The 23,364-nt window shown below is 44.5% G+C and overlaps 1 protein-coding gene across 1 annotated transcript in view; it reads right to left on the bottom strand.

Annotated features, from left to right (window-relative positions):
* The window catches only part of ABCC2 (ATP binding cassette subfamily C member 2), an 83,513-nt gene that overhangs the window by 31,577 nt on the left and 28,572 nt on the right, over nt 1–23,364 (bottom strand). The window contains exons 4-16 of the mRNA XM_070780630.1: nt 22,879–23,013; nt 22,305–22,412; nt 21,836–21,891; nt 20,408–20,642; nt 18,331–18,494; nt 17,354–17,531; nt 12,157–12,411; nt 10,985–11,050; nt 8,640–8,777; nt 7,984–8,130; nt 5,446–5,530; nt 4,666–4,732; nt 3,118–3,244 (exon numbers count right to left, since the gene is read on the bottom strand). Coding sequence (XP_070636731.1) covers nt 3,118–3,244; nt 4,666–4,732; nt 5,446–5,530; nt 7,984–8,130; nt 8,640–8,777; nt 10,985–11,050; nt 12,157–12,411; nt 17,354–17,531; nt 18,331–18,494; nt 20,408–20,642; nt 21,836–21,891; nt 22,305–22,412; nt 22,879–23,013 — 1,761 coding nt within the window. The remainder of the gene's footprint in view (nt 1–3,117; nt 3,245–4,665; nt 4,733–5,445; nt 5,531–7,983; nt 8,131–8,639; nt 8,778–10,984; nt 11,051–12,156; nt 12,412–17,353; nt 17,532–18,330; nt 18,495–20,407; nt 20,643–21,835; nt 21,892–22,304; nt 22,413–22,878; nt 23,014–23,364) is intronic.

Genomic DNA, 23,364 nt, shown 5'->3' with positions numbered 1-23,364 from the left:
TTCACTTTCATCAAGAGGCTTTTGAGTTCCTCTTCACTTTCTGCCATAAGGGTGGTATCATGTGCATATCTGAGGTTATTGATATTTCTCCCAGCAATCTTGATTTCAGCTCGTGCTTCTTCCAGCCCAGCGTTTCTCATGATGTATTCTGCATATAAGTTAAATAAGCAGGGTGACAATATACAGCCTTGATGTACTCTTTTTCCTATTTGGAACCAGTCTGTTTTTCCATGTCCAGTTCTAACTGTTGCTTCCTGACCTGCATACAGGTTTCTCAGGAGGCAGGTCAGCTGGTCTGGTATTCCCATCTCTTTCAGAATTTTCCACAGTATATTGTGACCCACACAGTCAAAGGCTTTGGCATAGTCAATAAAGCAGAAATGGGTGTTTTTCTGGAACTCTCTTGTTTTTTCGATGATTCAGCGGATGTTGGCAATTTGATCCCTGGTTCCTCTGCCTTTCCTAAAACCAGCTTGAACATCTGGAAGTTCATGGTTCACGTATTGCTGAAGCCTGGCTTGGAGACTTTTGAGCATTACTTTACTAGTATGTGGGTTGAGTGCAACTGTGCGGTAGTTTGAGCATTCCTTGGCATTGCCTTTCTTTGGGATTGGAATGAAAACTGACCTTTTCCAGTCCTGTGGCCACTGCTGAGTTTTCCAAATTTGCTGACATATTGAGTGCAGCACTTTCACAGCATGATCCTTCAGGATTTGAAATAGCTCAACTGGAATTCTATCATCTCCACTAGCTTTGTTCGTAGATATGCTTTCTAAAGCCCACTTGACTTCACATTCCAGGATGTCTGGCTCTAGGTGAGTGATCACACCATCGTGATTATCTGGATCGTGAAGATCTTTTTTGTACAGTTCTTCTGTGTATTCTTGCCATCTCTTCTTAATATCTTCTGCTTCTGTTAGGTCCATACCATTTCTGTCCTTTATTGAGCCCATCTTTGCATGAAATGTTCCCTTGGTATCTCTAACTTTCTTGAAGAGATCTCTAGTCTTTCCCATTCTGTTGTTTTCCTCTATTTCTTTGCACTGATCGCTGAGGAAGGCTTTCTTATCTCTCCTTGCTATTCTTTAGAACTCTGCATTCAAATGGAATATCTTTCCTTTTCACCTTTGTTTTTTGCTTCTCTTCTTTTCACAGCTCTTTGTAAGGCCTCCTCAGACAGCCATTTTGGTTTTTTGAATTTCTTTTCCATGGGGATGGTCTTGATCCCTGTTTCCTGTACAATGAACCTCCGTCCATAGTTCATCAGGCACTCTATCATATCTAGCCCCTTAAATCTATTTCTCACTTCTACTGTATAATCATAAGGGATTTGATTTAGGTCATACCTGAATAGTCTAGTGGTTTTCCCCACTTTCTTCAATTTAAGTCTGAATTTGGCAATAAGATGTTCATGATCTGAGCCACAGTCAGTTCCCGGTCTTGTTTTTGCTGACTGTATAGAGCTTCTCCATCTTTAGCTGCAAAGAATATAATCAATCTGATTTCAGTGTTGACCATCTGGTGATGTCCATGTATAGAGTCTTCTCTTGTGTTGTTGCAAGAGGCTGTTTGCTATGACCAGTGCATTCTCTTGGCAAAACTCTATTAGCCTTTGCCCTGCTTCATTCCGTACTCCAAGGCCAAATTTGCCTGTCATTCCAGGTGTTTCTTGACTTCCTACTTTTGCATTCCAGTCCCCTATAATGAAATGGACATCTTTTTTTGGGTGTTAGTTCTAAAAGGTCTGGTAGGTCTTCATAGAACTGTTCAGCTTCTTCAGCGTTACTGTTTGGGGCATAGGCTTGGATTACTGTGATATTAAATGGTTTGCCTTAGAAATGAACAGAGATCATTCTGTCGTTTTTGAGATTGCATCCAAGTACTGCATTTCGGATTTTTTTGTTGACCATGATGGCTACTCCATTTCTTCTAAGGGATTCCTGCCCACAGTAGTAGATATAATGGTCATCTGAGTTAAATTCACCCATTCCAGTCCATTTTAGTTCGCTAATTCCTAGAATGTTGACGTTCACTCTTGCCATCTCCTGTTTGACCACTTCCAATTTGTCTTGATTCATAGACCTAACATTCCAGGTTCCTATGCAATATTGCTCCTTACAGCATCAGACCTTTCTTCTATCACCAGTCACATCCACAGCTGGGTATTGTTTTTGCTTTGGCTTGTTCCCTTCATTCTTTCTGGAGTTATTTCTCCACTGATCTCCTGTAGCATTCATGAACAGTATGAAAACTATCTCATTAATGATCAGTAAATCAGGGAATAAATGTCAGTATAACGTGGAAGAAGTGTTGGCTCTTAAAATTTTTCCAGGCATGTCAATGTTAAGTAATCAGGGGCATATTTTCTTATAATGAAGAAGAACAGCTTAGCAATATATGAAGATCTTAAGAAGAAAAGCTAAAAATCTACAGACATGCCTCTTTTGGGTGCAAGTAGTGGCTGGTGAAATGATTCCAAGTACCTATGATTTCCCCCAAATTTAGCTCTCTGGTGAAGCTAAGAGTGCTGATGGAGATGCCACGAAAACATTTCCTCTCTGTTAAAGTGCCCTCCAACACCCAGCTCTCAAAGGAAGAGGTGAGAGGCCCAGAACTAATTGTGAAGCTGGGGTCAAAAGTCAGTGGAGATTTTACAATGCTATGGTTTTATTGCTATTGCTCTTATTTTTGTTGGTAGCCTGGCTACATATGTTTTTAGTGATCTGTTCCAGCTCTTTCCCCCAAGTCCTCTTATTTTTATTGTATAATTTTGTAGATTAGGAGGTTTTCAGAAACATGGATTATAGTAGAATTACCTATACTTTGAAAGAAGACATCTTTCAACAGTTTTCAAACTTCAGTATGCATGTGAGAATCACCTGGGGAGCTCATTAAAAGTGCAGGTTTTTAGAATCTACTCCAGAATATGATAGTATATGTGGAGTAGGGCAAAGAATGTACAGTTTATAAGTCTCCGAGACGTCCCCGAGACCCCACCAACAGCAGCCTGACAGGAGCGGTTATCAGATTCTAATTGTCTGTCCCCATGAGAAGGCAGCGCTCTTAGTGTTTCCCACATCTGATGTCAGAAGTCTTCTCCTTGGCATTCCTTCTCACCTTGACCGTGATGTGCCCGTGGACATTTTCCATTTCTCCCAGCATGGCTGACATCAAGGAAGATTTCCCAGAGCCCACAGTGCCCACCACAGCCACCAGCTGGCCTGGCATAATGTCCAAGTTCACACTGAAAGAGAGAAGTGTACTTGAAGGAAGTGGAGGGTAGACGTTCCTGCCACTTCTCAGATGCCAAAGGAGATTTTCCTTCAAGATTGGAAAATATATCTTGGATACACAAAGTTTCAAAGTAGTCCTCTAATGTTTTTATTTTTTTTTTTTTTCCTCTAAGACTTTAGAGAGTAAGGCTTAATTTATAAGTTGTTTGTGCAAAAAGCCAGTTTCCAATGGAAAAATAATTTCAGAACTATGTGGCACCATTGAACAAGACCCTATTTGTTGAAATCCCAACTGTGCCACAGCTGAGCTGTGTGATCTTAGAGTCTCACTTCTCCTGGACTCTCAATTTCTAAACTAATGGGGCTGGAACAGAGTAATGCATCCCAAACTTGACTATTCAATGAGAAGAGCAATTCAATAAAATGCTCACTGAGAGCACAGATGTCCTGCCCCCTTCCCTGGAGATTTGGCTGAGCGTGGCTGGGTAGGGGCCCACACTGGGCCAGGCTCCGGGAACCTCTCTGTTCTAGTCTAATATTTGAGTTCCTAGAACATTAGGAACTTGTTCTCAGGCTTTCTGAACCTGCCCATCCAGCTAGGCTCCTTCTAAACTTATACAACTAGCAAAGTGGGAGCTACGTCCACTCTTCTTCTGTAAAGTTAAGGCTTTCAGGTTAGGAGGGCTCAGGGCTTCTGGCCTGACTGACATATGCTGAGGCAAGCTCCAGGGTCCATGTTAGAGGATGGAGAAACAAGAGAGAGTGTGGAAAGTGGCAGGAAGACCACTAGGTGTACTCAGTTGTGAAAAAGCCTGGCCTGCTCGGGCTCCTGGCATGCTCCGTGGTGCTGAGCTCGTGATGGAGCTGGCGTGCTCACACACGTAGTGCTTACGGAACACATTACATGCAGCAGTGTGGCAAGAAAGGGTTGGCTTAAGGCAGGGGGTGACCTACAGGGCAGAATGTGAGAAGGGGTTATGTAGATGAAAAATTCCAGATCTGAAGTTGATTATAGAAGCAGCTCACATCATCCCCTCTGGGCAAAGAAGGCAGGTCCTTCATGATAACTATTCTTCAGTGAATAAATGAACTTAAATTGCGTTCAGGTTCTCGTGAGTATCCTCTGGCACATCCAGAGACCTAGGCTACCTGCCAGCCTGCACTACCTCCATCCACAATCTGGAGAACACATGTCTTCACAGGTTCTCAGCTGTACTGTCCCCCAGGAGGAAAGCGGCGGTGGGCGGGGGGAGGGGGCAGGTGCAGTCACAGCGACTGCAGTCAGTCCATCCCTCCAGGGGTTTAACCTGCGCTAGGATCTGAACACGTGCACAGCTTGTCTCCGCATGTGTTACATTACATGGAATTTCCCTATAACAAGACCAGCAAGGAGAATCTTAAAATACAGCAAGAAGAAAAGGCGGCAACTCACTCTTGGATTGTGACACCCAAATCATGGTCCCAGGTAAATGACGCCTCAGAAAACTGCACAGCTTTATCTGTTGAGAAAAATTCCTGTCTTTAAGTCAGATGTAGGTCCCCGCATGTCTGTCTGTCTTTTCTCAGCTTTCATGTGTCCCTCGCTCCTTCCTCCAGAAGAGCCTGCCTTTGTCTGGTGCTAAATCCTGAGCTGCCAAGAGGCAAATGAAAGCCCCAGGGGTGAGACCAAGTGTCTCCTGCATACAAAGTTCTTTATATACTTAGGAGTCCCAAGCCAGTTGGTAGTTCAGATTCTTGATCTACAGACACTCTGGGTACATTCCCAGGCCCTCTGTTGCCTAGTCTCTTGTATAAATTCCACTTCCATATATAAACCCAGCCACCCCTGCCCTGGATTCCAGAACCACGGCTTGTTCTGGCTACAAATGACCCTCAATCCTTAAACCTTTGGAACCTGTGTGTTCTTTCACTGCAGCCTCCCTTCCCAATTCCACATACTTGGCTCCATCATGACTTCCGTTTTCAAGATCCTTTGCAGGATTCCCCATTTATTCTCAAAAGAGCTGGCCCAACTTTGCTTGGCAATCTAGCTGACTAAGAAATCTGTTCTAAATGAAGGCAAAATTTAAGTAATATCAGTGCAAATATAGATGCAAGATAAGTCCCTTGGCTTTCCCTTTCCTTCAGTTTGCTGCTGCTCTGCCCTTGTGTATCAAAGTCCTGGTGCCAGCACCGTGAATATATATGGGAAGCAACTTCCAAATTCATTTACCAGAATTGCAATCATGTCGAATGGCAGATGTGTCCAAGTCATCCCCTCCCAGGTACTTCTCTAGCCGCTCTGTGGAAACACTGGCCTAGAGGAGGACACAGAGGAACAACGTTCAATGATGAGCACGAGGAGACCAGGAGTGTGACTTCATCATCAGCCTTGGATGTGGAAGCAGTCAACCGTCAACCTGCCAGGCTTTTTGCCCATGATTTGCAATTTACCACAGCTGGAGTCTCTGGCTCCCTACCCACCCCACAACTCCCTTACCCCTGACTCAGCCACATCTCAGCCCTAGGAGCCACCCTACTCTGAACACAGGAAAATTAAGAGGCTCTATTTTAGCCCCTCAGAAAACTCATTGTGGTGGTGATGGTATGGGTGGGTGGGAGGTTAATTCTACTCTGCTGTCTCCAGGCTTCGTACCTAGGTCCAGAAATGGTCTTCTGCCTCCTTCTAAGATGAAGTTTCTGTCTGATTCTGGTAACTGGGCCCCTGGTATATTCTTCTTTGAGTCCATGTTCTGATGACCCAGGCAGTGTCCTGAATCACTACCGGGACCCTCTGTGGAGGAAGTGGCCATGGAACCATAGTGACCTGGCATATCCCCACTTAGGCCAGGCTTAAATTGCAGGTGACCTAAGCACTGGCAGGATGCCCTGTGGTCCCCCTGGAACAGGAGAACTTGGGGGGATATACAAGGATGTTTCTCACTTCCTCCATTCCGGGCAGGCTGTCACGAGACAGCTTCTTGTCATGACCTGGGTTCTGAGGAAGTACTGCACTTTGGGGGACTCCCCCGATGGCTCAGCAGGTAAAGAATCTGCCTGTAATGTAGGAGACACAGGAGATGTGGGTTCGATCCCTGGATTGGGAATATCCCCTGGAGGAGGAAATAGCAACCCGCTCCAATATTCTTGCCTGAAAAATCCCACGGACAGAGGAGCCTAGTGGGCTACAGTTCAAAGACTCACAAAGAGTCGGACATGACTGAGTGGCTAAGCAGGCATTGCACTTTCTGCCTCGCCCCCTCTTTGAAGCACAACTGTGGGCTCTAGAACTGCATGGCTGCGGTGTGGATCAGCTCCTGTAGAGGGCTTCACTGCCCACTCGCCTGCTCATCTGCCCCTTTGTTTTGCAGAGACTTGTCACCTTTGTTGATCCTGCTTTTGCTATCTATGTGATAAACCATCTGACTCTAAAAAAGAGCATGTTGTTGCCTTCTCAGCCAGATCTACCAGCCTTCTTAACACCCCCCAGGACCAGAAGGGCTCCTCCTAAACCCCGGTCCTTCCTAGGGCCTGAACTCTCTGAAGCCAGTTACCTCCGGATGAACACAGGTCACCACACTTTGTCATCCTGGCTGCCTCGCCAGTCTGCCACCTCCCTGGGAACATCCTCCTGAGGTCTGGTACCTGGTCCATCTCAGTGACTGTGCTCAGTTTTCAGGACCCAGACACTCCCTCTGGACCATCTTAAGCCTGCTGCTGCTGCTACTGCTAAGTCACTTCAGTCATGTCCGACTCTGTGTGACCCCATGGACGGCAGCCCACCAGGCTCCCCCACCCCTGGGATTCTCCAGGCAAGAACACTGGAGTGGGTTGCCATTTCCTTTTCCAATGCATTAAAGTGAAAAGTGAAAGTGAAGTCGCTCAGTCATGTCTGACTCTGAGAGACCCCATGGACTGCAGCCCACCAGGCTCCTCCATCCATGGGATTTTCCAGGCAAGAGTACTGGAGTGGGGTGCCATTAAGCCTACTGGATTCCAAACTTAGCTTTCTGACAGCTTGAGGCTCCCAGATTGCATTTGGTTTTATCACCATGTGGCTTCACACAAAGAGAAGTCTTTGGACAAAGGGAAGTCCCCTGATCTAGTGGCTAAGACTCTGCTCCCAGTGCAGGGGATCCAGGTTTGATCCCTGGTCAGGGAACTAGATCTGCATGCCGCAACTAAGAGTTAGCATGCTGCAACAAAAAACTAAGACTTGGTGTAGCCAATTGTTTTTTTTTTTAATTGAGAGAGAGAAGCCTTTTCTCTCCTTTTGTGCCATATTTCCCTAATGCTTTATAAATACCCTAAGAGTGCTGGAAATATATGGAGGAAACTGAACCAAGAAAAGGGCTTAGAAATGTTCCAGGAGCAGAGCTAATCATCATAGTCTCACTAAACACTCTCACAACCTTGTCTCCCTGGTGGGTGTATGAGATTGGTTATGGTTATCCTCAGTTTATAGTCAGAAAAACGGGGGTTCAAAAAACTTATTAAGAGACTTTACTAAATCATGCTGTTGGTTTCCAGAGACCAAACCAATCTCTCTAAGTGAAGGTTCACCAGCAGAATTTGGAAATGAGATAGGACATACCAGTCATTCTGGAATCTAAGGTTTTTAACCAGGGCTAGAAGGAAACAGCAACCCACTCCAGTATTCTTGCCTGGAAAATCCCACTGATAGAGGAGCCTGGTGGGCTACAGTCTATGGGGTCACAAAGAGTCTGACCCAACTGAGCACACTCAGCTGGCAGTGAGAGATCCTACCCACCTGGAGCATGGAGGAGATTAGCATGGGAAGCATGCTCATGGGGAAGCGCAGGATATTGAAGAGGGTGATGGAGGTAAAGGCCTTTTGTGCATCCAGAACATTACTGCTGTCCACCAAGACGTAAACAGAAAATGTGATCACAGACACCTGGAGAAGAAGAGCCGTCAGTGACCTATCCCAAAAGCGGTCAGGCAGCCGTGTTCCAAGTACTGTATCAGAGCTGAAGGAGTCTTAGGGATTATCTCAACCTTTCATGTTACAGAGAAATCTGAGCCCAGAAGAGGAGCAACTATCTTGCCTGAGGTCACAAAGTCAACTAATGGCATTGCTAGGACCAGAGCTCGAGAATCCTGGCTCCTATGATCAGCATTCCTTCTCCTACAGACGAGAAGCCTTCCCATGCAGACCATGCCTAGATACCACATTCATGTTGAATCCCCTGTAGTTACTCCAGGCAGCCAGGTAATCAAACTGTTTCTAAGGGTGAAACTAGATCTAGGGGCCGTGAGGTAGGAAGGACAGCATGACGACTTAAGGAGTAGGTCAGAGTTCCTTGGGTTTCAGGGTCAGGCCTAGAGGTGCAGGCACCTCTCATCTATCTAAACAGACCTTTCTCTCCAGGAAGCTGACCCCGCCCACTGACTCCTGTCACTCACCAGCACAGGAGTCAAGTATAAGAGAAACATTATCGCAGACTGCAACTGCCCAAATCTCAGCAGGTTCCTGAGCTCTTTCTTCCGAAGGTTGTGGACTTGGTTTTGAAATGAAGGTTCCCAGGCAAAATACTTCAGGATCTAATAATAGAGAAGAGTACAGCTTACACTGTTGCCCCAGTAGGAAATCAGGTGCAACCCCCCACACACAGGTTTTAGGAAACACTCCCCCAAACTGGGGAGGTACAAATTCAGCTTATAAAGGGTGATTACAGAAAGGTAACTGACTCAATGGACATGAATTTGAGCAAACTCCAGGAGATAGTGAAGGACAAGGAAGCCTGGTGTGTTGCAGTTCATGGGGTCACAAAGAGTCAGACATGACCTAGTGACTGAACAACAACAACAGAAAGGCAGCTTGCAGTTGTTGACAACTTACAAGGTACACAACATTTTATGTACTCTGTCTTACTTAATCCTAAGTGTGACAAACTTTGCCTGGCACTAAAGGGGGTTGCCGGGGACTCGGGGCTTTCAGTGCTAAACCCGGAAAGTTCTGGGCAAACCAGGAAGAAGTAGCTTCTTACTCTTTCAGAATTATTGTATCCATTTTAACAATAAGGAAACAGGTTGAGAGTGACTTAGTCACTTAGAGTGACTTAGATGCCCAAAGTCACCATCTAGTGAGTGGTAAGAGCTAAGACTCAAAATCAGATCTATCTTCTCATTTTGCCACATTGGCAGTAAGGCATATCAGAGCTCTGTGTGCAGAAATATCAGATGTTCAAAGGGGCCTCTTTTCATTTTCAAGAGCTTTAGGGTAATATTAAAGTCCATTAATTCAGCCAAACTCTGCTCAATGTTATGTGGCAGCCTGGATGGGAGGGAGGTTTGGAGGAGAACAGATACATGTATATATATGTCTGAGTCCCTTCACCTGAAGCTGTCACAACATTGTTAATTGGCTGTGCCCTAATACAAAATAAAAAGTAAAAAAAAAAAAAAAGTCTATGAATTCAAAAAATGTCTAAAAAAGAATTTGATGAAATGCATTATTTTGAAAGCTAGTAAATAGAGGACAGAAGTGTGTATTTATCCTACTTGTCCTTTATTTTAGAGTAACCAACTAGTTGATTAAAAATCATTCTTCATTACAGAATTCCCGCTGAGCAATGCCAAAGGAACAAAGGAATTAAAACATCACCCTTTGGAAATGAAATAATAGAACAAGGCAGTGATCAACAGCGGCTGCTAAAATCTTTATGACAGTGGTTTTCAACCTTGGCTGCATATTGGAATCACTTAGGGAGCTTTTAAAATATATACACGCCTGGGTCTCACCTCTCCCTCTCCACCAAGAGTTCAATTTAGATGGTTTGAAGTAAGGCCCAAACCTCAGTGGGTTTTACAAATCTCCCAGGAGATTGAAATGTGCTGCCAGGGCCACAAATCACTGCTCTTGGTGAAAGAACAATAAAGGGTGAATCAGGCTGATGATGCCTGGACCCCATAAACACTCACCATCACCAAGTTTGGAAGCACACAGCACTGCCCAACCCCTTGCCCTCCAACCCCATCCCAAACAAAAACAAAAACCAAATAAACCTAAATCTATTCAAGTTTCTATATTTAATCACCAATTTACAAGCAAGCATAGGAAACAAGACAAACTCTTCTATCAAATGACCAGGAAGGGGGCAGGCAAGGGGCTATTGTAGATTAAAAGCGCTACTGACTGAATGCAACACGTGGACAGTTTTTGGATCCTTATTCAAACTAACCAACAGTAAAAAAAAATAAAATAAAAAAAGGCTTGTGTGAGGCAATTGGGGAAATTTAATGGTATCAAAGAAGGACTTGTTTCTAGGTATGCTATTGGTATTGTGGTTACGTTAAAGTCATTCTTTTAGAAATACATACAAAGTGTTTACCAGTGAAATGACAAAATATCTGGGATTTGCTTTTGAATAATCTAGCGGGGCATGAAGTGGGGAGCGGGGATGTAGATGAAACAGGTTAGGTCCTGCTGATAATTGCTGGACCTGGGTGGCAAGTCCATGGGGGTTCGTTATAGTATTCTGTCTACTTTTGTCCACATCGGACAACCTTTATAGTAAAATATAAGAACGAAACAAACTATTTAACATACATAAATAGAAATCATAATCAAAAGAAGGCCTGAGAGGAGTAGCAGAAGAAACAGGAGACTTGTGGCTGGATGGATCAGGAGTCGTGGGACACACCCCAGGCTCAGAAGCAGGAGTCCACAACCTCAACATGTTGTTAAGGCCAAGAGGCTACCGTGGCTGTTACCGTGCCCAGAGAGCCACCCACGCTCAGCTTCTCACCTTGATCCCACTGAGAATCTCATTCATGATCTTTAAACGGCTGTCTTTATTCTTCATATTTTTAACCTGCCGGGAAAGAATAACAGAACAAACATCCACGTGAGCGGGTCCAGGTTTGCTTCAGATGCTAAATCTCAGTGGCACTTGCGGCTGTTGCTCGGTGAGAACTTGAGGTGCCCAGTGACGGGCTGTGTCTCTCGCGCTCTCCTGCTTGCTCTCCCTGCTCCTGCCACACTCACCACCCTTCTGGGCCTGAACAGTGTTGGCCTGACTGTGCCCTCGTCCCAGGTTTTACCCAAGTCTTCCTCCCTCACCCTCAGGTTCCAGAGTTCAGCTCAATGTCTCCTCCTCAGAGGCCTTTCCTGACCCCAGGACCTAAAACCACTCCCTACGATCACATCACCCTGTTTAATTCCCTGCATAGTACTACTGACATTTTCCTTCTTTGTTTTTACTTATTTATGGCCTGAATCTCCACCCCAAGCAGAATGTAAGTTTCATGAGAGCAAAAGCCTTGTCTAATTTGCTGCCTTGTCTAATTTGCTGCCATGTTCCCCCAGAAATAGGGTGTGCAATAAGCATTTTTAAAATATTGAGTTGGCCAAAAAGTTCATTCAGGTTTTTCCGCATTAGGAAAAACCCAAATGAATTTTTGGCCAATATTTGTAACTCAGTGAATGCAAAACGAATGAATGACTAAGTCACATATACCATCGAGTTCACCCATACAGAATATGATTTCTGGCAGAGATAAGGACTGTCCACAGAGAGCTCTGCTACCTGGTGGGAACAAGGTAGATTGCCAGGATTTAGGCATAAAGTCTGGTTTGCTCTTGTGACGGCTCTGTGTGGCTGGTTTATAATGCTATGATAGAGAACCAGGGTCATAATTACTTTTTAAGAACAGCCCAGCATAGCAGGGTGTAAACATTATATGCAGGGTCCCTGGGCAGCTCTTCTCTCTCCAATCAGGGACATGAATGAAGACAGGAAATATGAACCCTAAAAGTGGTCAGAAGATGGAAGGGGAAGATAAAGCCAAGTTCATTTGGGACAGTGGCAAGTCTCCTGTGAGCCTTGCCTTGCCCAAACTCCAATCACCAGTCAGAATTAAGTAAGAAAACTTTAGACTTTGAAGAACATGTACATATCCCCAGTGACTGTTTCTTTACCTGAATAGCCCTATTCCTGGTGGCGAGTACTCCATTAATTGGGATTAGGATCACCATCACCCCAACACCTGCTAAGACCGAGGGTCCCAACTCTGCCCACAGGAAGTAGATGGCCAAGGCAATCTGTAGGACATTTGACCACAGCAGGTGGATGAAGTTGGTCACATCCATGAGCTTCTGGGCGTCCACAGACATGAGGTTCACTGTTTCTCCAATGGTGTACTGCTTCCTGGCCCGGTTGGAGACAGTCAGCGCCTGAAAATAAAGATTGGAATTGAGACGCATGGACAAAGCCAAGGAGACTGGGAAGTGAGAGGGGATTCAGGAAGGCAGCGAGAGACAGTAGAAGGATGGGCTCCATATGGACATAACTTCCAAGGGGCTGTGATCTTCCAGCTGCTAAATCTTAACAGTGTTCTCTCATTCTTGACCAGTCTTTCCTGCTATATCTACCTTCCCCAACACCCGCTCCCCCCCACACACTTGTCTTACCCGGAAAACTCCTATTTATCCCTTAGTGTAAGCTTAGGTGGAACTGCTGAGAAGCCTTCCCTGACTCCCAAGTTTGGGTTAGATACCTCTGTGTATTCCCCAATGCTTATCTCTGCCGTTACATTCATCACACGGAACTCTAATTGTGTTTTCCTATTTCTCCACCAGTAGAAAACTCTAAGGACAAGGGCTGCCTCTGTCCAATTCACTACCTGCACACAGTGGGGAAATCACATACTGAAGGATGGGAGGAACAGAGGAATGAAGGGAGGGAGCCTGTACGGACTCTGGCCCTGCAGACTTTAATGGGGCAATGTCGGAGCCATACTGTGAGGAGGCTGCAGCCATTCCCAAGAAGGACAGAGACCTTAGAATGGAGGGGAAAACTATGGGGCTCACATACTGGAAGCAAAATGACTTGTTTATTGTCAGGAAATTTGAGGACACTATCTAAATGCCTGAATCTTGCATCATGAACCATCATTTCAGAGAGATGAGAAGACTGAGACCCACAGTCAATGACTTATGGCAGTGTCTTGTACAAATGCTCCCAGACAAGAGGCTGGGGGCCGAGGGGGTAGCTGCATGAAACCAGCTGGCACTATGCTCACCAAGCAACCCTTTGGTGTGGCCCACATCTTTCCAAAGGAAGGAAAGCTTAATTCCCACAAGGCAGTGTATGGGCTATGAGTGGCCCTAGATACCACCTTCAGTCTCCTCCTAAAAGCTCTACTGTCATCTTCATCCATTAATGCAGTCTTTAGAATATATCAGGATGCTTTGTTGTACAGTAAAAAGAAGTAAATTTCCCAAAACGTTGGGCCACCAAGGTGCTAGAGAAATCAGTCCACTGCTATGCCTCCCCTTTGGTATTGAAAAGTAAAAGAAAAAAGTATTATCTAACTACCCTACAAGGTAATTGCAGTACTTTTCTTTTCTCAATAAATCTCAATAGAGTGAAAAAGTCAAGAATATAGTCCCAATAGCCCTTGTCAGGAGTCAGGGCCTATCTATGTGATTCTAGCCATTAAAGTGATCTAAGCCCTACTTCTCTCTAGAACAGGGATGATGCAGTTACTTCGCAGAGCTATGAACTGGTGATGGATGTAAAATATGTTTCATAACATTTCATAAATGAAGTATAATCTAAACATAAAAGTAGTCAATTTTAAATTCCACTTTAGGAGAATATTTATTTGAATGGGGGTCTCATTAAAGGCTCTATTTTACACATTTTGTATGAATTGTGACAATTGCAAAACCTGGACTATATTAAGAATCAAAGAGGAAGGAATGAATTGTCACAATTGTAAAAGTGTACATTCATAGATATATCTGAGACAGCCTGGGTAGTGACCTCATATCCTGCAAACCAACAGAAACAGTTACTCCACAAGGAATAAAGGGATTAAAAATTTTGTAGAAGACAAATTCCAGTGTGAGGCTATTTAGGGGTTCAAAGAACTTGACCAGACTTCTGATCTAAAGACATCTGGATCACCTCTCTGGGTCTCTCGTCTAGTCAGCATCTACTCAGGAAAGACAAAAGTCATCTTGGAGTTTTAGAAGAAGAAGGCAAAGGAGAAAGCCAGGAACTTTAACAGAGAAATCACCATGATGGAACACTTCAGTGGTGGATGAAAAAAGGAAGAGGAGGCAACTGTTTGATGTTCTGAGCTATCACAAGTATCATCTCCTTCTGGATGAATTTTCTCCTCAGGCTTAGAGTCACTACTCTATTTCCATTTCTTTCTTTTCATTTATTTTTTAAGCTGAAGTTTACTTGATTAGTTTCAATTATTAAGGGAACTCAAGGGACTAGATCTGGTAGACAGAGTGCCTGAAGAACTATGGACAGAGATTTGTACCACTGTACAGGAGCTGGTGAACTGAAACCATCCCCAAGAAAGAAATGCAAGAAGGCAAAGTGGTTGTCTGAGGAGGCCTTACAAATAGCTGAGAAAAGAAGGAAAGTGAAGGAGAAAGATATACCCAACTGAATGCAGAGTTCCAGAGAATAGCAAGGAGAGATAAGAAAGTCTTCTTAAGTGAACAATGTAAAGAAATAGAGGAAAACAATAGAATGGGAAAGACTAAAAGTCTCTTTAAGAAAATCAGATATACCAAGGGAACATTTCATGCAAAGATGAGCACAATAAAGGACAGAAATGGCAAGGACCTAATAGAAGTAGAAGAGATTAAAAAGAGGTGGCAAGAAGACACAGAAGAAAAAGGTCTTAATGAACTGGATAACCATGATGGTGTGGTCATTCACCTAGAGCCAGACATCCTGGAATATGAAATCAAGTGGACCTTAAGAAGCATTAGGTAGTGGAGGTGATGGAATTCCAGCTTAACTATTTCAAATCCTAAAATATGATGCTGTGAAAGTGCTACACTCAATATGCCAGCAAATTTGGAAAACTCAGCAGTGGCCACAAGACTGGAAAAGGTCAGTTTTCAAAATCCTGAAGAAGGAAAACACCAAAGAATGTTCAAACTATAGCAAATTGCACTCATCTCACATGCTAGTAAGGTAATGCTCAAAATCTTCAAGCTAGGCATCAACAATATGTGAACTGGGAAATTGCAGATGTACAAGCTGGATTTAGAAAAGGCAGAGGAACCAGAGATCAAATTGCCAACATCCACTGGATTATCAAAAAAGCAAGGGAATTAAAAAAAAAAATCTACTTTTGCTTCATTGACTACACTAAAAAGCCTTGACTGTGGATCATAACAAACTGTGGGAAATTCTTAAAGAGATGGGAATACCAGACCACCTTACCTGCCTCCTGCAAAACCTGTTTGCAGGTCAAGAAGCTACAGTTAGAACTGGACCTGGGAAAATGAACTGGTTCCAAATTGGGAAAGGAGTACTTCAAGGCTGTATATTGTCACCCTGCTTATCTAACTTCTATGCAGAGTACATCATGTGAAATGCTGGGCTGGATGAAGCACAAGCTGAAATCTAGATTACTGGGAAAAATATCAGCAACCTCAGATATGCAAACGACTACACTAATGGCTGAAAGCGAAGAGGAACTAAAGAACCTCTCGGTGAAGGTGAAAAAGGACTGAAAAAACTGGCTTAAAACTCAATATTCAAAAAACAAAGACCATGGCATCTAGTCCCATCACTTCATAGCAAATAGATGGCGAAAAAGTGCAAACAGTGACAGATTTCATTTTCTTGGGCCCCAAAATCACTGCACATGGTGACTGCAGTCACAAAATTAAAAACACTTGCTCCTTGGAAGAAAAGCTATGAGAAACCTAGATAGCGTATTAAAAAGCAGAGATGTTACTTTGCCAACAAAGGTCCGTCTAGTCAAAGCTGTGGTTTTTCCAGTAGTTATGTACGGATATGAGAGTTGGATCATAAACAAGGCTGAGCACCAAAGAACTAATGGTTTTGAACTGTGGTGCTGGAAAAGACTCATGAGAGTCCCTTGAACAACAAGGAGATCAAACAAGTGAATCCTAAAGGAAATCAACCCTGAATATTCATTGGAAGGACTGATGCTGAAGTTGAAGCTCCAATACTTTGGCCACCTGATGTGAAGAACCGACTCAGTGGAAAAGACCCTGATGCTGGGAAAGATTGAGGGCAAGAGAAGAAGGGGGCAACAGAGGATGAGATGGTTGGATGCCATCATCAACTCAATGGACATGAGTTTGAGCAAATTCTGTGAGATGGTGAAGGACAGGGAAGCCTGGTATGCTGCTGTTCATGGAGTCGCATGACTTAGCAACTGAACAACAATATTTGGCTATTTTCAATTCTTAAGGGAAAAAATGAGACTTCACCTTGGTGTCTAGGACAGAGGGAAATAAAGTTGCTCTGAGAAAATTAAACACTAAAAGGAACGTGTCAGGGACTTCCCTGGCAGTCCGGTGGTTAAGACACCACACTCCCACTGAAGGGGCATAGGTTCGATCCCTGTTCAGGGAACTAAGATCCCACATGTCATGTGGCATGTATAAAAATAGGAAAAAAATTAATAATAAAGCAACAAGTCAGAGGGAAGATGGGCAAAATCATCTTAAGGAAATGGAAAAGCTCCCAAGTCTGCAGAATTTAATCATTGGAGTGAGGGTGATGATATTTACAAATCCAAAAAAGGAATCAGGCAGATGAGGAGTTGGTTGCCACTCAAGACTGAAAAAGAAATCACTAGGGAAAAGACAGTCCAGGGAGATGGAGCCCTGGTCCACAGAGTATACTAGTCTATGGTAAAACTGTGATTTGAGATGGATACACCAGGTCTCATGAGCCCAGTTTCACGTAGTACTTGGTTTAAATGTTGGCAATTTTAAGAGTCTGCCCTTGGTCAGCTTCTTTTCTGACTTCACATTCTATCCTAAGATGTTGTCAGCTTGTGGAGAGAAGAAAGAGAGAGATGGTATGCCAGCCTTCAAGGCTGAAAGGCAGATCCTGGGCAGAGAAGAGTTTGCCAGCTTTTCCCTGCGGTAGGGTACACTCCACCACCACCACCCACCCCCCACCACACACACATATTCTGTCTATATACACACTTTTCATTTTAATTTCCTAAGAAATGTCTAAAGAAGGCTGTATGGTTAGCCAAAATTCAGTGTTGCGGTCAGTTATCACCTCCATCAAGTTTTCCTCAATCGTGGAACAAAGGGTCATGTTTACTAAGGGGATTTTCTTTGGTGATCCCTGGCATACCCCACATACCTTCTTATATACAGAAGCCATGATGGTGGTCCGCACCTTCATGCCCAGCATAAAGCACAGCTGAAAGTAATACTGAAGGCAGAAAGACTGGATGAGGGCCACGACAAAGAGGAGAATTGAATAGAGATATCCAGTCCACAGATAGATTCCACGGTCATTTGCAAAGGCGATCAGCAACCTGCCAGAGCAAAACCAAGTAAGTGCTGACATCAAGCCTCCGAGGGCTCCTTACCCTCACTGTGCACAGCCAGCTACCCTGCCCTACCCTGGAGGTAACTGAAGTGACTACAGTTCAATGCTCTTGGAAGACTGAGCTCCACAGCCATGCCAGCACTCTCCCTTTGGAGATGAGCAGCAGGGCCTAAGGGTTGATGACCCACAGCTGTGAGACAGGATACTGTATGCCCCACAGAGCTGCCGCTGCCGTGCTTTCTCTGACCCTCTCTTTCCCTACCCCCTGGTAGAAGGAGCCATGTGTGGCAAGTTGATTTATTCCTGGAAAGGAATTAGGACACATATCCAGCATGAGTTAGAAGGGTTTCCCCTGGAGGACAGTGTATTCCATGGATCCTGGCAGACTGAAGTCATGTCATGATTAACTGGAACTGCCCACTTAATGCATGACTGGGGAGCAATGAGGCTACAAAGACTGCGTACAAGCCTCTCCTCGGGTATGAGGCCCACCTCTTGGACACAGCTCAGCTCACAGCAATTCTGTTTAAGAAATGCCCCTAAGAAGTACTCGGCTTCCTATGAGGAAAAGGATATGGGAAAGAGGAAGGCTAAAGGACTTTATTTTAGACCTTGAAAAGTGCCTTGTGCTTTTCGTGAACACAATGCTGTAAGGTGCAAGAAAATTATGAGCATTTTTTTAAAATTAGGAACTTAATAATAGGCTCCTGCCTGCATATACAAGGAGCAAAAAGCAGAGTGGCAGAGGAGGTCCTAAAGAGATAGCCCAGGGTCTGGGGACTCACTTCAGCAACTGAGGATTCAGAAACGTGAGGATGTCATACACCACCTTCAGCAGGAATGATTTCAGGAGGATGACGTAGAAAGTTTTGAAGAGCGCCTTCACCAGCCAGGACTTGGGAAAGTCTTTTGTGGTCTCAGACTTCTTTTTTTTCTTTTTAGTTTCTTCCTAGGGACAAAACCAAACAAGCAGTGCTTGTAGAAGTGCATGGTGTAAGACTTTGTCTTCACTGACCAGCTCCCGAGCGTTAGCCCCTGATCCCTGTGGCCGTCACTGAACAGGTTTGAGTCTTCTCTTCACCGCCTGGTCCCATCCAACTTTTTAGCTGCTGTCACTGTTCCCCTCTCACCTCTTAACTGATGCTTAGAATCTATTTTGGATTAGGAAAACAGGCAACAAAGCAGATGAAAATAGCATGTAAAAACACAGAACAGACTCTGAGGGGGGCCTGTGGGGCATTGTGGGAGGGAAGGGCATGGACATGCTAACATATATATTAATATATATTTCAGATGCTTAGAAGACTTTTCGTTCTTCTTGCTTGAGGTTATTGTGGGATGTTACGGGTTGAATAGAATCCCCCTCAAAAGGAATGTTGGGGTCCTAAACCCCAGTGCCTTAGACTGTGCCCTTGTTTGGAAATAGGGCCTTGCAGATGTAATCAAGTTAGGATGAAGTCATCAGAGTGCATCATGGGTCCTACTCTAATACAACTGGTGTCCTTGTAAGAAGAGAGACAGACATGGGGCAAGGGAAGAGGCCATGTGATGACAGAGGCGGAGAGTGGGGTAACACATCCAAAAGCCACAGAACACCAAGGACTGACTGCTGGCCAAACCCAGAAGGTGGAGAAGACAAAGAAGCTTTCTCCCATATAGGGTTTGAAGGGAGCGTGGTTCTCCTGATGATTTGACTTCAGACTCTTGGCCTCCTGAGCTGTGAGACAATACACTTCTGTTGTTTTAAGCCGTGCAGTTTGTGGTGCTTTGTCTCAGCAACCCTGGGAATCTACTGTGTGGGGTGTCACCACCACTCACCCACCACACTTCCTTTTCCTGTCCTGCCAGGCCCCCAGTTCCAGATTCTCAGGCTCAGTGGCATCCTCTTATAATGGCTGTCACGGAGCTCCCATCTTTTCAGTCTCTTTGCCTGAACAACTGCCTCAGCCTATATCTTAGCTTCCATTGCCCCTGCCCCTGCCCCGACCCCAATCATTCATTCTCCTGGCAGCTACCCAAGTGGACTTTAAAAAATGTAAATCTGATTGCATTACTCCTCTGCTCAAAACTTTCTCCTGGCTTTCCATCAGACTTAAAATCCAGACTCTTCACCATGGCCCATGAGGGTCCATACCACTTTGTACCCACCCACTTTCCTGCACTCACCTCCCCGCACACTCAGCCTCTCTCTCCGTGCTCCCTCACTCTCTTTCTCCTTTCCAAACAAACCAACCATGTTCCCCTCTCAGCCTCACAACCCACCCCCTGTGAGTGGAACACGCTTCCTTCTGATGGGCTCTTCTCATCGCTTGGATCTCTGCCCAAATATCACCTCCTCTGAAGCTTCTCCTGTTACTCTAAGGAAGCAGTTCACTCCAAATACATGAACATGTTTTCTTAAGAGCACCTCCTGCTCTGAAAGGGTAACGTATGTATTGGTTTATTAGTTATTTTCTAGCTCTGTAAAGATGAGGACTCCTTCAGGACTCTTTATATCTGTGCCCAGAATGGTCTCCAATGCATAGTGCTACTCAATAAATATTTTCAAGTGAATAAAAAAATTAATTAGCTAACACTAAATCCCACCAACATGCAAATTCTAGCAATGCTAAGGTATTGTTTTATTTTTCTGCTAAAAAAGACATTGAGAAAAATTTCATATATACCCCAAAGGAGAGAGAACAGTACTACATTACACCCCCAAGCATCCATCTCTAAGGTACTGTGATAGTATTGTGAATATTACTAATATAAAATGTACGGCAAAGGGTAAAGTGCTGTAAAAATGTAAGGACAGAATCACCATCACCAGGACACCAATGACGTGCAGGACATTTGAACAGACACTCATGGCAGAGTTACCAGGACAAGGACATCTTGGCTTTGACTCTGGTTCTTGTCCAAGCCGTTCACGCTGGCTCCAGGGTTCCGCTTGGATTTCTTCTTCTGCCGTTTCTGGAACGCCCGCCTGGCCTTCTGTAGCTCTTCCGCCATGTACTTCTCAAACCTGCTGACTAGTGCCTTTGTTTTAGCCGCGTCTTCAATATCCCAGATATCTTCGAGTGTCAGAGGTTTCCTGAAGCCTTTCAGAACAGTGCTGGAACAAGAGGGAGCCGCAGGCTGAGGCCCTGCAGAGGGGCCAGAGGTGGTCTCCTCTCTGCCTCTATCAAAACCATCCAGTTCCAGGATGGAGGGACAGAAGAATGGGGCTTCTCCCTTACCCTGCTACCCCAGCTCCTAGCCCTGGGAACTTGAAAGAGGAGTGGGGAGAGCAGAAAAGGGAGCAGGTAGGGGTGATTGAAGGTGGGAGAAAACAATAAGAGAAAGAGAAGGGATTCTACTGGATGAAGAGTCAAAAGAGCATCATCTACCCACATCCTGCTCCTTCCTCCTCAAATATTGGCTGCCTCTCTGCCGCCCTGGCATCCCTTGAGGGGACTCCAAGAGGCCCTTAAGGAAATGAGCAGATCCAGAGGCCGCCTCTATACTGTCTCTCTAGATCAGGGCTTCTCAACATGGGATTCAAGAACATGGATGGAAAACAAATTATATCTTTATTTCTATTCACTTCTAACTGAAACGCAGCCTTTCCTAGTTCTAATATGAAAGTAGTCAACCAACTACAGTTGTAAAACAGAGTACTTGAGCCTTTGTTATCAGGAGACACCACAGATGTTTTCATGGCTCATGTATATTCATCACTGCTGTGAAACTAAACCCCAGCACTGGGTCTTGTTATTTAATGCATTCACAAAGAGGCACAAGTGTTACTATATCACAGATTTGATTTTAAAAGACTATTTAGGTACTACATTTCAGTATATTTGTTTCCCTTTACAATTTCATGTCTTTTATTGTACACATTTAAAACATTATCTGAGAAGGGATTCATGGTTGTTACCAGGCTGCCCAAGGGGTCCATGCAACTACAAAGGCCAAGATGGCTGCTCTGGATCTCCTGGCAGCCCAGGACAGCTATTCATCCCTTACCCAAGTCTGTGCCACACTCCTTGCCCCCAAATTTCCATTTTCCTGTCCTCCTGCCTCCTTTTCCTTGTCTTTTTTTTTTTAGTGTGCGTGGAATTCCCCCACTCCAGGCTACCAAAAAAAAAGAAATTGCCTCCTTCCTCTCAGTTTCCCCATCTGCCCCGTGAAGGGAATGCAGTAAACTGATCTATATATTTCAACATTCTCTAAGTAGAGGAGAAATGGAGGTCACGGCAGGTACTTTTAAAACGAAGATTTGAGGGATGAAGGATAGAGACAAGCCACACTCCAGGCATTTCCTACCTGTCATACCAACTAAAGGTGATACTACTCAAAAATGAAGCTGTGGTTGAAGGATTCTGCAAGACACACAAAAAATCAGAAAGTAATTCAATTAGAAACAGGAATTCAATGGAACTCTAAAATCAGAAATTGATGTTTCTAAATGGATGCTGTGCTAGAAACTAGATATGACACTGAAGTGGCCTGTTCAACATGTTTTTTTGGACACGCTAAGGTCACCAGTAGGATGATAACCAGACTTTTTGGCATAGATATATGAATTAACTGTCTGTGCTGAAGCTTGGTGGGTCAACATAAAAGTTAATGTTTCCAAATTCTAGTCACTTTGTGTTCTTATGTCACAAAATCGTCTGTATTACTGTATTCTGGGCTTGTGGGACCTTCATGAGACCTTGACATCTCAAAGTTACATTTGTCAAGATACCATCCAATTAAACAACATATGAGGTGGTCATATGTCAAGTCTCACTTTTGATGAGTCATCTTTTTCTGAAAACGCTGAAAGGATCAGGACCAGGATCTGGAATGCGTAGAAGATGAAGTACACGCAGGAGTAGGCCAGATTAGAACTGCTGTCCTATGTGGGAGAAAAACAAAGAAAATAAGCCTTTTATCTGAATTAGGTGATGGCATCCCACTCCAGTACTATTGCCTGGAAAATCCCATGGGCGGAGGAGCCTGGTAGGTTGCAGTCCATGGGGTTGCTAAGAGTCTGACACAACTGAGCGACTTCCCTTTCACTTTTCACTTTCATGCATTGGAGAAGGAAATGGCAACCCGCTCCAGTGTTCTTGTCTGGAGAATCCCAGGGACAGGGGAGCCTGGTGTGCTGTCATCTATGGGGTAGCACAGAGTTGGACACGAATGAAGCGACTTAGCAGCAGCAGCAGCTGCCCCTATGTATCAATGCTCATGATTAAAGTCTGTTATCAAACCCCCTAAATACAATTTTACCCTGGAACTCAATTTGCCTGATGTCATTTACTACAACTTAGAAGCTGCCCAGGAGTACCCTCTAATGGCACCATCCCTCTCCTCCTTACCTTTAAGAGTGCCCGGATCAGAGTCTGAAATTGGAAAGTGCCACAGAGTATTGAGAGAATCCAGAATAAGGACAGGTACCAAGAGTCCTTCTGCACACACCATCGCCTGCTGTGTTGGATCAGTAAAACCAGGACCTAGAGAGAAATTTACATCATGTTTCGAAAAACAGTGTCACCATCCAAGGACAAGAGGCAAGAGAGATGTCAGAGAACAGGGGGAGAAATGGAGGCTGAAGGGGGAGACTGTTGTAACTAATCTGATGCCAACTAGTCCATTTCCTCCCTGATACCACCCAACTTTCTCTTGCAGGACCCGGGTGCTTTCTCTGGAATCCCCTTTCCCTATCCCATCTCTGATGCAAAGAACTGACTAGTTGGAAAAGACCCTGATGCTGGGAAAGATTGAAGGTGGGGGGAGAAGGGGACGACAGAGGATGAGCTGGTTGGATGGCATCACTGACTCAGTGGACATGAGTTTGAGTAAAC

The sequence above is a fragment of the Bos indicus genome, chromosome 26 (genome assembly GCF_029378745.1).
Source record: "Bos indicus isolate NIAB-ARS_2022 breed Sahiwal x Tharparkar chromosome 26, NIAB-ARS_B.indTharparkar_mat_pri_1.0, whole genome shotgun sequence".
Lineage (NCBI taxonomy): Eukaryota > Metazoa > Chordata > Mammalia > Artiodactyla > Bovidae > Bos > Bos indicus.
This window is presented reverse-complemented; position numbering and strand designations above follow the sequence as displayed.